Genomic DNA, 18,549 nt, shown 5'->3' on the forward strand with positions numbered 1-18,549 from the left:
AGGTAGGTACAATATTACTATATTTTTTTTTATAAGTACCAATAGAAAATACTCCAATTTGTATTCAGTAAATAACCTAACCTTCAACAATCGTTAGGATTTCGGGCCCGTTTATTTTTCCAAGTCCGTATACGCGAAGTTATAATATAATATTAAACTATAATATTTGAACAAGGATTTGTGTTTCGATTCGTATCAGATCTGCAGTGCTCATTTTATACTTTCAGGTTAAGTCTTTTAGATTCTGAGTGAAACAATGGACTTATTGATTTTACAATGACGTGTGTTATTTTTGTGTACCTATGCGTACAAGTTTTATAGCAAAAAAATGATTCAGTCTTCATTTCTAAGGGTCAAGGGTGATTTCTGATAGGAAATTGTATTTGGTCGGAGCCCATTGAGAAAGCTATATTGAAATTTATTTTTACCTACCTGTCATCGTTTATCTATTATCTGCAGTTAGAACTTGCGAAATAGTTCAATAATTCCATGAGATCTATTCTTTGTAGAGATTTTAAAAATTGATTATAAGTGCCATCTGAAAAATTATTCTTCTCATTATCGAAAATAGTTTTTTTTGTTTAAGAAGCTGGTGATTGTAGTTTGTTTTTTTTTTAATATAAGTTCCTAGTGTATAATTTTTTTAAATTTTTTTGTCTTCTGAAATGTATTTGCCTGCGGACATATCACTTTTTTAAGAATTCAACTATTCATTTTTTTGTAGAGATTTTTTAATTATTAATAAATTGGTGGCCTCTGCAGTATTATCATTCTTTAATGAGCTAATTATTATGCTTAGTTTTTTCTGTTTAAGAATCTGGGGGCCTATTCTCAAATCAATCGAAAAGATCGATCGAATGGCTCTCTCTTTTCGATCAAAAAAGTCTATTCGATTGCTGGTTTTCGATCTAGTGTATATCGAGTGTATTCTCAGACGGTGATCGAATATTGTAAATCGTAAATATTATTTTCAATCGGTTTTTCGATTATCCTCAATTCACTTATACCTAAAAACAGTTGATATTCCATGAAATAAAACATTTTATCGGCTACATTTTGATATTACAAGTTTCATCACTTATTAGTTTATTGCTATAATAGTATATAATATAATAGCCTCACTGGCTTCTCCCTCCGGGGGATTCGCTGTCTTACTTGTGTGTATATTTTATGTTATATACCTAATGTAGCTTATGGTACAGATTATATATACCGTCTTAAAAACAAAAATGCTGGTTCATTAATTACATAATAAATTCTATAAAAAATGTAACGCTAACCCTAACTTAATCGTAAAACGTAGGTACCTATTTTGTTTTCGTTTTACTTTCGGGTAGTTAAATAAATTATCAAAATGTCTGTGTTGCATGGGTTACAGTATTATTATCACGTACCTATATACAGTTATTAAAGTCGAAAATTGCCCAGATTTCATTAGTCAGCATAATATATGAATACATAATACATAATATGCTTCAAATTTGGTTTGGCGAGGCCGGGGGAAGTGCGAGAATGGGAGACGCCGCAATGACTAATGAGGTAGGTAATGATACACTAAGCACCGAAGAGGTGTATAATATCTTGTAAATCATGTCCGTATATTATGCAGAGTCAATATGTATATGTGTCACGCATAAGATACGTCAAACTATGTCTTAAGTGACACGCAAGTCGATTATGCACACGGACATTAGAGACACGACGTCGTCAGTATGTGCTGCAGTCGGCGGCGGCCGAAAAAAAGTTCGTGTCATTTGTGCAATAAATTGTGAGACATTATTCGGGAAACGTTCAATATGCAAAACTACAAAATTACATTGTTATATTAATAGTTATCTAACGCCTAGCCGAGAGTAATGTCTGATTTCGTTGTGTACATTATATTTGTTACCATAACAACGATGTAAGTATGAAGAAAACAATAATCACGATACCTAGTCGGTCATGATAAACCAAGGCTGGTATATTTAGCTGCCAATCGGTCGGTATATTATACATGCAAATAGCTGCGGCCACGTAAGCACTATAGCCTTATCTAGGTCATATTATTATATTGAAGTACCTGGTACATAAAATAGGATGTTCCGTTGCAATGATGAATTAACTTCGTTCGAATGTAACTACCGTCTACCGACTGAGTATAAGGAGGAGGCATTACGGCTTCGAACAAAAGTTTTGTAGCTTTGGAGACGTGTGTATACGGATCTCAAACAATGTAAATTTAAAAACGTGAGTAAGACACCTACCTAAATGGCGTGGTTATATAAGTGTGGGCCTATTATGTTGTTTACAACGCTCAGTGTTGAACTCGTGAAAATCGCGGTTGAATATTATCCTATTTTCGAGCCATGACAATTATTTATGAATTTGATATTCCACTATGTCCTATCACACAACCTGAAGGAGATATAGTATCAGACTAACGAGATGCAAGAAATACCATTGCATTTGACGCAAATCATAACCTCGCTCGATCTAGAGACTCTTCTTCTACGGTCTACATCGTGTTTATTTATTTAGGTATCGAGAGGATTTTAAACTGTTTTCCGGAGGGAAACTATAGACCTATATAATCTACATAATACATTAATAATGTATATTATGCATTAAGTATACAGTAAAGTTATACTATATGGGTATAGGCCATAGACATTCCCATGATGTCTCGACCGAATAAGTAGGTATTAAAAATATGCGTTTGCGTGATAATATATAGGTATTACTCCTGCACGGAGAAAAAACCATGACAATACCATAACAGCTGGACGGCAGAAATATAATAATAATAGTAGGCAATAGGCATGTTATAATATGGATTTATACGAAAAGAAAATTGCCACGAGGCAAATTGCCAAATAATATCGTAGTAGGGCCCAGTATATTCTATGATAATATCACAATAGTAGACTAATTCACCGAGACGTGATGTTATTATGGTATAGGTAGGACGCGCAAAATATGTTCTACCAATAATTTTATTATTACAGCAACAAAACCGTTACGGTTCCTCGGTATATTGTGTGCGTGCGTATATTATAACATGCCATCCATTAAGAATTCTCGCATTAAAAAATTATGTTGTAATGGCCACTGAACACTAGGTAACACGCATTGTATACCAGTATACCATATTGTTGTACCATCTGCAGTACTTATTACCTACCTACTTGGAAAATCTGCCAGAAATTGAAAAGTAGAATCATTAATTTCTTGTGATGAGGTCTTGGCGGCATTTTTACGATAATCTTTGTTTGAATGTAAGAAGGAATATGCATAAAATAAAGCATTAATAAGCATTAAAATAAATAACATTTAGACAGTCAATGAACAAAACAAATTTAATATAATTGAAAATTGAGGTTTTTCGGAGGTGACACAATCATTTTGAATTTTATAGGTTTCCCATGAACAACATAGCATCAATTGAAATAATGTAATAATTCTTCATATTTATCACAATTAAAGATACCAAGGTGAATAATTAAATTAAATATGTTAGATAAATCAAAATATTTATTCGTATACACAATATACAAATATATATATATATATTAATGAAAACAATATTCATATACATTTCTAAAAATAAGTCTTTTTTTTATTGCTGGAGTGTCAAACTTAGATAATTAGTCATGTATAATTTACTTATATTACGATTTATAAAAAATATATTTCTACTAAAATATATAAATTTTATTAGCACAATAAATTATGTTCTCAAAAATATACATAAATGATTTCGTTGAGCACAAATTGAGCGTTGTTGTTAAAGGCCACAATGAAAAAAACCAAAAAATTATATAAACTGAATTAATTTGTGGATTGATCACAGATATCTCAATTCTAATAATATTAATTAGTTGTATTATACATCTTATATTATGTTGTAAACAAAACTGTAAATTTCTGTACAGGTTCATTAAATGTGCAATGATAGTAAGTTGAAAAGTAGGTAAAATTTTGTTTCCATAGTATGACTAGAATACATCTGATGTTTAAACAATTTTAAAGCTCCGTAACACAATAACAACTGATATTTTTTCATTTAAATAATAAATGTACAACCATATATTATATTATGACATTGGACAATATTTAAAAATAAAAAATAGTAAAAAATTACGACCAAATAATCATTATATTAGATGTTGATTAGTTCTAACATTAAACTTTATTTACAGTAGTTCATCAGATTTTATGATAATCAAATTTTAAAAATATTTAAAAATTATGCATACACAAATGGACATTAAACACGTTATGTAATCCTGTATAATTGTGTTTTAGTTAATTAAAAAAAGTAAATAAAAAAAAGTAATAATAATTATCCAGTTAAAATGCATAGTAACAATACCTGATTCAAAACATTTAAATAATTAAATAATGATTTTTATACCAGTTCATATTGACTATAATTAATTAAATTCATTCATAAAAATAGAAGATTCTCACGTACAAAAATTATAAATTCAGATCTGATTATGTTGAAAATTGATTAATTTGTAATTCTAATGATTTTTTTAATTGTATACAGAATGTATGAACAAATTTCTTTTGAGAAACATTACAATTTTAAGAGAAAATATTAAAATCAATAATTAATATAAATTACAGTAAGCAGATGTTCCATTTAAAATCAAGATTAAATGATTGATATGTTGACTAAAAACAGGGTTTAATACGTTTTATTATTATATTGTAAATGAAATATTTGAAGTTAAGTAAATTATAAATTGAAGAAAGAAAACACTTCCATCAGAAAACCAAAACTGAAAACTATGCATCAATTACTCGAAATGATTATAGTATGCCAAATATATTAAGCATTATGCCATAATATATTATTTATACATATAAATGTATTATATATAAAATTTAAATGAGATTCTTTAAAAAATAAAAATTTAATCGTGCAAAATGTGTTTAATTTATAGCATATTTTTGAATTAATTAATTAATTACAATTTTACAGTATTACACATAAAATATTTTGCAAATTAATGAATTATTAAATTGTATACAAAGAAGAACTTATTATTATTATTACTTTAAAAAAAACACTTATATTGTGATAAAAAAATAATAAAACGTGGTTTGTGCCAACGAGTCAGGTTAAATTGTTGTTTTTCAATTTACTTAAATATTATTACTTAACATCACTTTACCGGTATTTAATAGAGGAACAGTACTTGAGCGAAAGATGCTTAAGAATAAAATGTAAGTACGGAGTTTTGGTTGCCCCGCACCAAAAGAAATGGAGGCATACCTTGCGTCAACGTCTCTAGCCAGGACATATACAAAGATGCTGGTACTACATTTTTTCTGGGCATTGGTAAAGTCCTGTTAACAATACAATCAATTTTTAAATCATATAGTATGATCTTATGGTTTAATTGTGCTTAATTAATTAAATATTGTTTATAAATATAGATAAACATATAATATGTTTCCAGTTAAAGCATTGAATGAATCAGTTATTTTATGAAATATCCAAAAATTATTGGTAAATTATAAAATGTATATTTGACCTAGTTATATTTTATTCATTCTTATCTATCACGCTGTTAATATAATATTTATTACAATTGTTAATTTACTGTTAAACTTAAGAATCGGTCACATTATATTATTCTTTAAAAAAATAAATGATACGATTATCACATTCAATAACTATGTACAAAATTCCAATTAAAAAATTTTTTGAATAACAGAAAAAAAGAAAGACAGATTTGTTAAATACTAAATTTGGTACCTATCTATTGTTATTAAAAGAAAAGATAAACCAAATTAAATTATAAAAGCTGTTTAAAAACGCAGAGATGGTTTTATCATTTTATCAATGGATCCAATACTAATTACTAGTGTAATGAATTAGAACAATTAAATGTACCTAAATATTTTATTGGAGTATTTTTTTTATGAATATTAAAACTACTAATATTATTCAGTATGGTCTGGTCTGAAAATTTACTATAAATAAAAACTATTAAGAATGTTTTGATTAAATTTCTAACCTAAGAATTATAGCAACAGCTGATTTACAGCATTCGGAATTATTCATAATTATTTTTAAGAGTACAAAATGAATCAAATGTGTAACAAAAGGGGGCATTTACAATAAAATGTACTGTGTAATTCGGAATCAAACATAGCACTCATAAACAAGTTTAGTTTAATAGTTTTTAAGATTTAAACAAATTTTTATATTTTATAATTTTTAACACTTTATTGTATATTATGGTGTTTTTATTTTATATTATGATCGTATATTTTAACGGATATTAAATTTTTATAACTAGAGATTATATCAAATAACTCATTCAAATAAAAGTATAATAAATACTATTTCCCTGTATTTTATTATACATTTAACCTGATAAATAATTAATAAGCTACCAATTTCATAAAATAAAATTATTCAATACTCTAAAATTATAATATATTATAAGCTATTTTTATAAATCTATGATAATTTTATATTAGTTGCATCAACACACAAGAACTATAAATTTTGGTTACCACTTATTAAACTATTCCGAAGCTTGGTACTACTTACATTACAATTAAATTTGCTTCTTGTGAATTTTCTAAAAGTAGCTCTCTTAACCGAAGATGACGGTTTGTTTTTTCTTTCATTGCTGTTAACTCAGACTCTTTAATACCATCATCTACAAAAGTGAATTTATATATTAATAAGGTATAATTTTTTTTTGTATTACAATATTCCATACTTTCACTGTTTGGTCCTTTAGGCTTATAACTTTTAATCAGTGCATCATAAAAAGCTAATGTTTCTTCATGTGGTTTCCTCATAAGGTCTGTTATTACTAACAAGTCTGAATAATCAATACGGAATTTGGCTAATAGACTAGCAATACTACAAGAGACCAAACATTAAAATAACATAAAAATATATAATAGTAAATTATTAAATAGTTAAAAAATGTTTCACCTTCTTTGTTCAAATTCCAATTGATCTTTTTTATTAGCTATAGTAAAAACTCTCAATTTACAAGATGACCAATTACCTCTCGTGCTTAAGATATATGGTAAAAGTAATGTAAGGCCTTAATTAAACAAATTGAAATACAAATATTATAAAATATTACAAGCAGTGAATATTTAAACTTTACCTCCATCATCATATAACCACCAAACATCAATTGAACCTTTCTTTTGTTTACGTTGAAACCTGGTTATCTCATTCATAATGTCTTTGGGTAAATCATAACCATCAGTTCCTCTGTAATATAATAAGTATAAATTCATTATTCATTTATTTTAACATTATGAAATAATTCTTAAAAATTTACTTGACAATATTGACTTTTTGGTTTTTATTTAATTTTGGTTGATCATCAACTTTATCATCAGTGCATTGTTTATTCAATGATGTAGATGTTTCTTTGTTTAATAATTCATTTTCTTCATCGCTGTCATTTTTATCAGCTGTAGAAAAAAATTAACTAGGTATAATTTTAAATTTGTTAAATTGTTAAATATGTACATAAATGTAAAATATTAAATATATAATAAATTATTATTATTATTATTATTATTATTATAAGTAAATTAATTATAATTTCAGAATCAAATTAAAAAGGATTTTAATACTAATAAAATTCATATCAAAACAAGAATATTAATGACTAATACATTAATAATTCTTTTAGAGATAAAATATTAAACATGAACTCTTAACAAAAAGTTAATTGTTCAATATTCTTTGAGACGTAATCAGTATGAATAGCAATTTAAATACATAACTACTACAGAATACAATTTAGATCAAAGTAAAATCAGTTAAAGGCAAAAATGTTTACTATAACACATTCTTAAAAAACATAACTTAATACTTACTAACAGTAGACATTGACTGTGATCTACTATGTAAAAATGGTTCTTCTGAAAGGTATGATGCTTTACGGTTCACCATCATATCAAGTTGCATTTCATCAATGAGAATGGAATTCGAAAAATTTAGACCAGATTTGACACGCAATATACATACAGCCATATGAATATCTAAAGCTTTACTAAAAAATTCCAAAATAATTCATGATTAATTATAAGTTATAGCTCAAAATCAGTGTATACATACTGTAACACATTGAAATACATATTTAAATTTTGAGAACTACATTTGAACCAATTGCTCTTATAACCTAACAAAACAATGTTTGGTTTCAGTTTGCCTAAACCAACTGTTTGCATTAAACTTTTAGCACCATCATCAAAATTAGTACCATCTATTTGTACATAAAATCCTTTGATTTTGTGGTAACATAACCAATTTATAGCACGTTTTGAATAAATTTCGAGTAACTTTTGTGAAGATGGAGCCTAAAAATATAAGATTTTAGATACTATAATTTTGTTTAAAATATAATTAGTTTCAATATTTTTTTAACTTAATATACAAACATACTTTGATAATATTTCCACACACAAGTAATGACAAATTTTTTGTGATGAGATGTCCAAAATCAACTAATGATGGTCTAGAAGATGCCATTCCAGTAAGTATAAGTAGTTGAGGCCTAAAGTTTTTGACATGATCTTCCACCCTGATAAGATTGTGAACAGCCATTAAGGCTTGTTTGTAAGTTTGAGCTTGGGTACTTGTACCCCAATTGACATCTGAAATAAATCATTTCTTAATACTTGTTTATTTTTTATATCTAAATCAATATAATTACCTGGTTTTTGATATGATACTATTAAGTACAAAGCTAATATAGCTCCCAATGTCACCAGAGCTGTTCCCCAGCTAATGACAAACATCAATAATACACATAACATTGAACCACCTAAACTTAACCACATATTATACAACTGAAATGGAAATAAAAATGTTTGAATTAAAATATTTTACTGATTTGAATAAATGTTAATTATAGTTGCTTTACCTTAAAAGTAGGACGCCATCCAATTGGTTTAACTAAAGATGCATGAAATGTACTGAAGTTTATCAATGCATAGACACTAAGAAATATATTTGATATTGACGGTAATATTGCATTCAAGTTACCTATAAGTACCAAATGCATTGTTATTAACAATAATTGAATACACAAATTATATCATTTATAGTACCGGGAAGTATAAACAGCAAAACAATTATTGTAGTCAATATATCAGCTCTTATTGGTTCCCCTGATTTATTACTAAATCCAAACCATGTAAGATTATTGTAAATTCTATCATTGCATAACATTTGAAATACTTTTGGAGCAGCTAAAAATGAAGAAAATGAGGCTGTTAATGTTGAGGCCAAGATACATGCGTATACTAATGGGCTAAAAAATGCTATAAGTCCAATAGTCCGATTGACTGCCTAAAAATTGTTATCAAAATAAAATAAACAATACATTTTAAAAAATATTTTACTTTTATATAGGTAGGCCTAAAAACTTACATAGTGTTCATTAGGATCATCAAACTTAGATTTATAAAATGGATCTTGATCTACAAATGTTGAACCAACCAAAATTGCTATACTAATATAAATGGAAGAAGAAATAAAAATAGATGTTAAGGAACCTCTTGGTATTGCTCTTAATGAATCCTAGATATAGCAAATAAAAATCAAAAAATTAGTTTATTTCTGCTATAATATGACTTAATCATACTCTGTCTCAAAAGTGGTTACTAGTAGTTCTTATATTAGCCAGTTACCAATTGTATGGTTTTTGATGGCTCATGCACTCGCGCGAGGTAAAAATACCCTTTTTTTTTTTATACCAAAATATATAGAAAAAAAATGACAATGACAATAACAATAATAACAAGAAATATAAACCTATATTATGTTATTAGAAGGTACTAACAGTTATAGACAGACTAATATTATGTTAGTTTTAAAAAAGCATTTTAGTTTGTCTGAGGTGAATATTTACTATGTGCGAGTGGTAATAGGTTAAACCTAACTACACTGAACTTCACAACTATTATTTATCTAAGTATAGGTACAATGATAATAATATAATGGTTGGTTGAATATTCTAGAATAGTTAATTCACTTAAAGTTGATTGATGATGCCATTGTCAAATATTTTGTGTATATTTTTATAATCAGTATAATATTGCACTTTTTCTGAGACTGAGCATAGATATATACAAATATTCAGTGATTTTATATTTAAATAAAGTATGATGTTGTGTATTACATTAAATGATTTCAAACAAAATATAATAATTTAAATTACCTTTAATTCGCCTGATTTATTTGTTCCAGCTAAAAACCCAGATACTGCTGGAAAAAATATACTAAACCCATACCAAAAACTTTTACACCAATCATCAAAAGTTTCAAAATTCTTAAAAATGTTATAATTAATTGCGACCCCTAAAAAAATAATAATATATTTTTGGTTATGAAGTAATACAACTATACAAGGTTTGTACTATCATTAATTTTTCTTACAGCTAAAACCAATGAAACCTTGGTTTTTTTCAGAATCAGTCTTTGGCCCATAAATAGCTCCTATAAATACATCTAAAATTGCTGCGATTATAAGAATTAGCACAGCTGCATGCACCTAAACATATTAACAACCAAAAAAATGGTAGATTAATAATATATATATTTAAGTAACAATGTATTTATTAACCTGAATGCGTGACCGAATGCCACCTAATGTTGCACATAGCAATGCAGCTGTTAAACATATTCCAAGAATTCTCATATCTTGTACCTCACCATCCAGTATAAATAAATTAAATGACTTCATGATAATCTGCACCATTTCACAAAATCCAACCATATGCATTGCACATGCGGCAGCCAATGCTATAGAATAGATTACACCAATGCAAGCACCAAATTCTGGGCCAAGTGAACGAGATATCATAAAATAAGTTCCGCCTTCCTTCAATACACCGTTTGTACTAATTGCAGACATAGATAAGGCCGTTATAGTTGTGATAGCACCACCAAATAATATTATAACAATTCCTGAAACTGATTTTTTTTTTTATTTTAATTCCCATTAATGATAATGTGAAAAAATAAAGTTATATTACTTAAACCAGTAGTACAAACAACCCATGCTACTCTTAAAAATAACATGAGACCCCATATTTGTACCAGGTTACGGATAAGAACTCCTTGAATCCATCCCTCTTCATGTTTCTTCTTTGTTGGTCTACTTGGTTCATTTTCATGAGCTTCCATGTTCTATAACAATTAATAAATATATTATAAAATGATATGTAATTTTTATTAAGAAAATATACATACTTTTTCAGCCAAATCACAATTATGCAGTTCATCCAGAGTAGGTCTGCATGCAACATGCACCGACATAATATTTCTGTAATTATCCAATCTTGGTAATGCTTCACGTGTTAACTGTCGAAAACTTTTATATTTATTATCTTCCGATGAAGCACTATCTAATCGCAGCCTTGGAGGAGTTTCACAATCCACCAAATTTACTTGAAACCTAGTGCGTTTTGTATCTGAAACGACACTTTTCAACTCAACATCATTTGATTCAGACTCCATTTTTATCTAAAAAAAATTTATACATGTTAATAAAATAATTAATAAGCACAAATTATCTCATAGGTATACCCAGGTAGGTAAATACATAGTTAAATATATCAAGTAGGTACTTATTACATTTCTTAGCTACTTGTTTGCCTCAGACTTAAACTAGATGAGTAAGAAATGACATAAAATATAACTAATATCATATTACCTACCTGTTTATTTTTTATTCAAATTACATTTATTCATCATTGGCAAAATATTTACAACTCATACTATTTGTATTATAATAGGTAATTTATTATATCTAGACATATTGGTATACCTACCTACTATAAAATTTATATAGGTAAAGGAAATAATTCAACTTAAATAAATAATACTAAATCAATTTATTGCAGTCATTAAAAAAAAAAAAATAGGTCGTTATTAAAGGTATTCTTTACTGGGTAAATTAATCAAGTCAATATATCATGCACAAAAATTGATTATCCACAGATAGGTACATAATAAAACAAAAATTATGCCGAATTTCATAAAGTGCAGTTGATCAAAAACTAATAGAAGACCATTAGACATATCGTTTGGAGGACTGTAAGTTTAGACCTTGTACCGGTACATTGTTGACCGTATTGGGAACAGCGACGAGGTGATCGGTACAAATAGTGAAAAATACTTTTAAAGGTAACAATAACGTGTGTCACCCCTAATGCACAATATCCTTCATCTTACATAATACAGCACCGCATAAACGCGGCTGTCAAGTGGATATGGAGTGTAGCTTAAAGAAGTGCGAATGATGTGACTGGCGAGAAACAACCGACAACAATTTACCTGATCGAGGAGCGTATCCGTTGGGCAACCACCTTAAGGAGCAATTTCTTCTGGCTAAAGTCCGTCGCAGTTTTCGACGATGAGGCGAGCTCAACAACGTCGCAACATCGCCTCACTCGGTGTGTGTATGGTGCACGTGCAGAGGCGATGACTGGGCCGGTCGGGAGATTCGGAGGAGCGGGCGAGCGCGTGCTCACGCTACGTACACGGGCGGCGTGACGGGCACATATTTCCGTTGTTCTCGAACAAAAACAAACACGAAACAGTCGAAACGGCGACGGACACGACTCGCACTTCACGCCCGACCGGCGTTCGGACGACGATAAAATTAATAATAATCGCAACGAAACAGTATATTAATGGTGATTAAAAGGTACTTATTCGTTCTTAATTATATTTTCTCGTCATTAATACCTATGGGTTCGTAAAATCGTAAACGCAAAGTTGTTATACCCAAATAAACGAAAGTCTCGACCCCGACATTCCGTCGTCGTAGGTTCGTCGTTATCACTTGGTCTGCAAACGTAGGTTAGAACGCGATACCGATAAGAGGACTTACGAACATGGAAGAAATTTGCCCGCCATTAATTTCAAATGCTTCATCGTCGTTTACGCCGATAACAGACGGGACACGTAGTGTGATAACGCGCGCGACTTCATGCATGACTAAATAATAAGTTATAATTAACCATGTTTCATAAAAGGTCTATTCAAACTATCTAAACATTCTAAGCAATCTAATCTTTAAACTACCGAATTTAAACGTAATCTGCTGAGCGTAAATCTGCTGTGTAATGCAATTGTAAGATAACAAATACCAGTGCAACGTCCTCTTGAGATAAGTAATACCTAACTGACTAGTAAGTAGTAAGTACATAATTATTATGAAAATAAGTACGTCTTGTTGGAAAGACCGTGAGTCAGAATTATTGTAGTTAAATATATACAAAAAGACCATGTAATTACTAATGTATTTGATAAATATTCATATTGTACCTATATAAATTGGCCTGTTTTTAACATCCTTAAAAACTTAAATTTCAATTTATAGGTATTGACAAATTGGGATTACCTGTAAACACGATACATCATTATTAGCATGACAAAATAGATCTATTTTGTCATGGCTAGTACTTTTTATATGCCATTGACTTCACCACAGCTTAGGCCTAAAGCCGCATACACACGTGTGACATTGTCTGTTACGCCGCAACACCGTTCCACCGATTGTCGGTAAATTTGGCCGCATCAAAGGATGTTACGCGCAAATGTTACAAGTGTGTACGCGGCTTTAGAGTTTAGATGTATGTGGATGTATAGACCTATAAATTAGTCTATACTTAGATGTAATCATAGAACAATAATGTAATCATACACGATGATCTGATTAATTAATTAATTAAATAATTACAGATATAGGTACTAAAAGTTCCATGATCGAGTATTATGAATTATGATTACCAATATAATAATAATTTAAAAATTGTTTTACTTCGACAGGGTAATAAATAATAACGGTTAATTGCATGAATAATAAATTATCAGTTAATTTAAATGTCAACAAAAATTAGTGATAACAACCCTTGGTGGATGACGTAACAACACATTTTGTGGTAACAACACGATTTAAGATAGTACTATCTTAAATCGTGCATAACAATATGCATGTGGCGAAGATGCTGTCATATCTTATACCTATATAGTTAGTAGTTATCATGATTCCAGATTTTAGTGTTTTCATCAGACTTCGACAACGGGATTTCGATATTCGAATATATTTCCGGTAATCCGGTCATTTCCGCGTCTGCATACCATCATCTGGCTGCCCCGTCGGGTGACGTACTGACGTGCGACAGACATGGGATTTTCGTTGTGGACCTTGCTTGAGGCCTCGCTATTGTGCCTGAATGCCATATGCATCCTGAACGAAGACAGGGTTCTAGCCAAGTGTAAGTACCCGGTCACCGAGCACTCGACCCATATAATTAGGAATGTCATTAGTTATTTACACCATTTGGTTTTTTTAGACGGCTGGTCCACGGTGAACCGAGAGTTTGAGGACATGCCAACTACGAAAACGCAGATACTGTCACTCATGAAGTCTATTCGTACAGTCGTCAAATGTAAGTATACTGATGGCCTCACTACTGAGCCGAAAGTCTAGTTTTTCAATGTAAATTAAGGTGAATCATTATGATTCTAAACATTTGTTCCACCAATAGGTACTGTTATTTATTTTTACTGGATAGGTTCATAAAAATACATTATCAAAAATTGGGTCCACATATTGTGTACATAATATTATTATATAATACACAATCGTTTCTTAACCTGTGGTCTGCAACACTCTTGTTGGGGATCCACGACTTTATCATTTTTCTTGTCATACACACACATAATATAAACATATATTGCATAATATATTATAACCATCATTATTATTATTTATTTTTATTGAATTATTAAGGATATTTCTAGATTGTTTGCAATGAAAAAAGAAACATTTGTGTAAAAAATATACAAATGTTATTAAAAATTAAGTTATAAGAATTAAACTTTTTTACTCTTAAATTCGGGATTATGGCCTCAAAGATCATACAAGGATCCATATGTCACAAAAATTAAGAACCACTAAGTCTGTAATATACTATTCCACCTAAAACCTACTATAAAATGTATGCAGATTAAAGACCTATATTTTTAATGTTGCTGAACTATTTATAATATTTGTTTCTGAAATATACCTAACTTTTCATTGTTTTTATAAAGTTAATAGTTTAACATCTTCTACATACTTAAGTACTTACCCCCAAAAGCTAATATTATTGGTTCAGCTTAATTTAGTACAATGTCATTAGCATTATATTACAGCCGAGTTGCAATAACTCAAAAAACTTGACAACCAAATTTTTTTTTTATTCCCTTAGAAATTACATATATATGTCTCAAATAATACTTAATATCTTGAAGCAAATTTTTATTCTCCTTCAACGTTGAGTTATCGCGACTCTACTTCTTTAAATAATTGTATTCCATCTATAAACCTGAAATGTCCTGCAATATTTAATAAATTCTATGAATTCTTTTGTTTTTAAAAATGAATTTTATGCATAAGTACATTTTTATTTTAAGTACCAAATTATTTTTAACATGGTAATTTAGTTTTTAATATTTTACTTTATAATTTACTTTTATTCTGTATACAATAAGATATCTTTGTACACTCATTTTTTGTTATATATATATTAATTTTATATTGATCCTTTCTTATACAGTCTTATTCTGATAACTATCTATTTATCTTATTTATTTAAAATAAGGTTGTCCAACTATTATACAACTGATATTTAAATTTAATCTATAAAACAATATTTTTTATTTCTGCTTACCATTATATTTTATTTAAGATCGTCATTTTATGATCATACATTTTAAAATCATGGAAACTTACCCATAAAAATGAAAAAATACAACCAACTTGATGATGTTATATCGTTGATGTACCCAGCTAAAAGTTTTTATATTCAAAATGCATATAATAGTTATGAATGAATGAGTGATAAATTTATAGTTGCATACTATAATTTAGTATGCAGTCTTGTCTACCAGTAATCTAAAAATAAAGTATGTGGTTATTGTGGTCCACTTAAATTTTGAAATTTTGAAAAAGTAAAATATTTATAGATATTTAGTATTTTTTAAATGTAATTAGCTTAATAATAAAAAATTAATATCTATCAACAGTAGACATCAATTTTTGCTGGTCCTTATTTTGGATGATAGTCCATCAAGTAACTACTCTGACTGAAAATAAAAAGTGTATTAAAAATGTATTTCTAACTTAAAAAAGCATACTTCACTACTTTAGGTAATGAACATTATAGTTTCCAAAATTTAAGTTCTTTCAGAATATTACTCAATTGTGTTTGTTTTAATTTTAACATTGTATTTATAAATGTATTCAGAATATTAATATTAATATTCTATATTCATGCCAGGTCTACACCCAGATCAGACTGTCACCCTATATAATTATTGGCAATAAGTCATACAATTCTGGGACCAAAAGTACAATTTAAAAAAATCCTGATTCATTTATTTAATGTTGGACAAAAGGTCTGAGCATGCATTTCGAGCTGGAGTCATAAGTACGAAAATACAGATTATTCAATTCACAATGCTTAAAAAAAAATATAATTAACTTTCTCAATTAATATCCATACTATAAAAAAATAATTTTTTATAATTTGTCAGTGATCTCACATTTTAAACAACTATTATTATAACATACTAAATGTTAATGCTTAGATTTTAAGACCATAATATATCTAGACTCCAGATTGATGACATTAGGATGGGTATCTAATAGATTGCCAACCTTTTTGCCTATATAATATATTATTAGGCAGCTTTACGTCACATTGCACTAAGGCGTTGTGTATAGGCAGTCCTTAGTTATTTATCGATACTTGACTACCTACACCGGGTAGCGTTTCTAGTATTGGGTGCAAAATAATTAATTATACATAATAATATTTAAATAAACAAATATTATGAGTGTGTGTGAAAGATATCGGACGTAAAACGCCTCTGTTTTAAATCTAAATTTGTTTGTTTTTAGATGCTTACGTGCACAGCTTCGGTTGTAGTAAAACATTAGATTATTAATTTAAAAAAAAACTGTTTTGTCTCATAAACTCATAAATAGTTTAACCGTGTGTATCGTTTAATTTTAATTTTCTTATACTTTCATATGGTAATTGTAAATTTTTTTTATTAAAAAAACAATTGACCTTATTAATATAAATTTAATTTAAATTGACCCCTATTTTTTAGTAGTATCCCACTTCTCCCAATACATCCCTACTATCAACAATTAAACTGTATTTTATCCCAATATTATTGTAGAATATAATGAATGTTATTGTTATTTCTTTTCGAGTTTGTTCAGTTTGTTGACCCGATCATTATACCGGAGCGAGTTATGCGGCTCCGGATTACGATCGTATTAGGTGCTTGGAAAATATGGTTTAATAACAAAATTTATTGCACTAGGTATATAACAGTTTCTAATTAATAAGATACTTTTTTGTACCTATACGTAATTGCCTTCATTAAAAGTACGGTATGTCGGTATACGTACGGTTTTACATAATGTAGCCTCGATTGCAGACGTTTATCTCCATAATAAAATATCAAAAATAAAAATCTATATCATGTTAATATGTTATTATGACCATCATAATGTAATATTGTAATTTGATGAAAGAAGTGTTTCAAATTGGGTCATCGTAAAATTAAGTCTTATGTGAATTAACGTATATGCCGTATGTATATATAGGTACTATGTATATATTATATTGTTGTATATAGATAGAGTACAATTCTGTGAATGTATTATACTCCTTAGGTCATAGATGCGTTGTAGTATAGACGTAACTACGTGTTATATAATGCAAATGGTTAATATTTCCGTGACTATTTCCACAGTTTTAAATTTAAAAACAAATTACTTTCATTTCGTTGTACGGTCTCTTGCAAGTACATAAGTTTGTTGAAACACTATTTATTATCATTGATTATTTATGATCAATGGTATTATATATATATACACCGTGTTAGATATTATTGACGAAATTGCCTTATATATAATACTTTTTAATATCTTATATTTATGTGTATGATTAAAATTTTATTTCAGATCCTCTCATTATTTTCAATCTGCTGATCATACTTGTCAAGAGTCTTACAGGATAATCAAAATTCTATTCGCTTGCAATGAAACTATATGTTGTTTATATTTCGTGTGACTTGTTATTTCTAAGGTCAATATTGTAAAAATTACCCTTATTTATATTTATAATATGTGTATATGTTATACAATGTGCGTGTCAAAGCGTTTAGCATCTTTTCATAAATAAATTACTTTGCTAAAAAAAAGGATTTGTCTCGTTTTTATTTGATTGGTTTTCCTATTCGATACCTTGAACACCTTGCCATATAGTAGCGTACTTCCCACCACGTACTGGCGCGCGTTTATCCAAGTCCTATGCCTAATTTATTACCATTGGGCCGGATCGGTAAAAAAAAAAATCTATAAATAATTAGTTAAATAGCATCCGTCGCGAAACTATACGCGAGTTTTGTTTCGTAACACACATTACTTAGCCGCGGTTGTACCTATATATATATATTATAGGGGACACATAAACTATCTACAT

The 18,549-nt window shown here is 28.7% G+C and overlaps 2 protein-coding genes and 1 long non-coding RNA gene across 4 annotated transcripts; 2 read left to right on the forward strand and 1 right to left on the reverse strand.

Moving 5' to 3' along the window:
* The first annotated feature begins 12 nt into the window (after positions 1-12).
* Positions 13-4,082, forward strand: LOC103310665. The gene is made up of 2 exons (XR_003839815.1): positions 13-2,016; positions 2,079-4,082. It is a non-coding gene; the product is annotated as an uncharacterized LOC103310665 (long non-coding RNA).
* On the reverse strand, positions 3,573-12,708 carry LOC100160347 (bumetanide-sensitive sodium-(potassium)-chloride cotransporter). Its single transcript, XM_001943546.5, has 19 exons — positions 12,329-12,708; positions 11,243-11,515; positions 11,026-11,179; positions 10,614-10,963; positions 10,427-10,541; positions 10,209-10,348; positions 9,419-9,568; positions 9,097-9,337; positions 8,910-9,031; positions 8,700-8,835; positions 8,429-8,640; positions 8,102-8,343; positions 7,861-8,036; positions 7,314-7,449; positions 7,134-7,243; positions 6,953-7,067; positions 6,732-6,877; positions 6,557-6,668; positions 3,573-5,340 (listed from the first exon to the last, which is right to left on the reverse strand). The coding sequence occupies exons 2-19, from the start codon at positions 11,507-11,509 to the stop codon at positions 5,205-5,207; spliced, it is 3,060 nt and encodes a 1,019-aa protein (XP_001943581.2). The 5' UTR covers positions 11,510-11,515; positions 12,329-12,708; the 3' UTR covers positions 3,573-5,204.
* A 169-nt stretch (positions 12,709-12,877) lies between these two features.
* On the forward strand, positions 12,878-18,268 carry LOC100573518 (immediate early response 3-interacting protein 1). Of its 2 annotated transcripts, none has more exons than XM_008189684.2 (4): positions 12,878-13,188; positions 14,054-14,277; positions 14,356-14,451; positions 18,030-18,268. In XM_008189684.2, exons 2-4 carry the CDS (start codon positions 14,187-14,189, stop codon positions 18,083-18,085), a joined length of 243 nt encoding a protein of 80 aa, XP_008187906.1. In that variant the 5' UTR covers positions 12,878-13,188; positions 14,054-14,186; the 3' UTR covers positions 18,086-18,268. The 2 variants fall into 2 exon arrangements, with proteins under 2 accessions (XP_008187906.1, XP_008187905.1); XM_008189683.3 differs by having other exon boundaries at positions 12,878-13,195; positions 18,030-18,086.
* Positions 18,269-18,549: the final 281 nt, after the last annotated feature.

The sequence above is a fragment of the Acyrthosiphon pisum genome, chromosome A3 (genome assembly GCF_005508785.2).
Source record: "Acyrthosiphon pisum isolate AL4f chromosome A3, pea_aphid_22Mar2018_4r6ur, whole genome shotgun sequence".
In the NCBI taxonomy this organism is placed as follows: Eukaryota; Metazoa; Arthropoda; class Insecta; order Hemiptera; family Aphididae; genus Acyrthosiphon; species Acyrthosiphon pisum.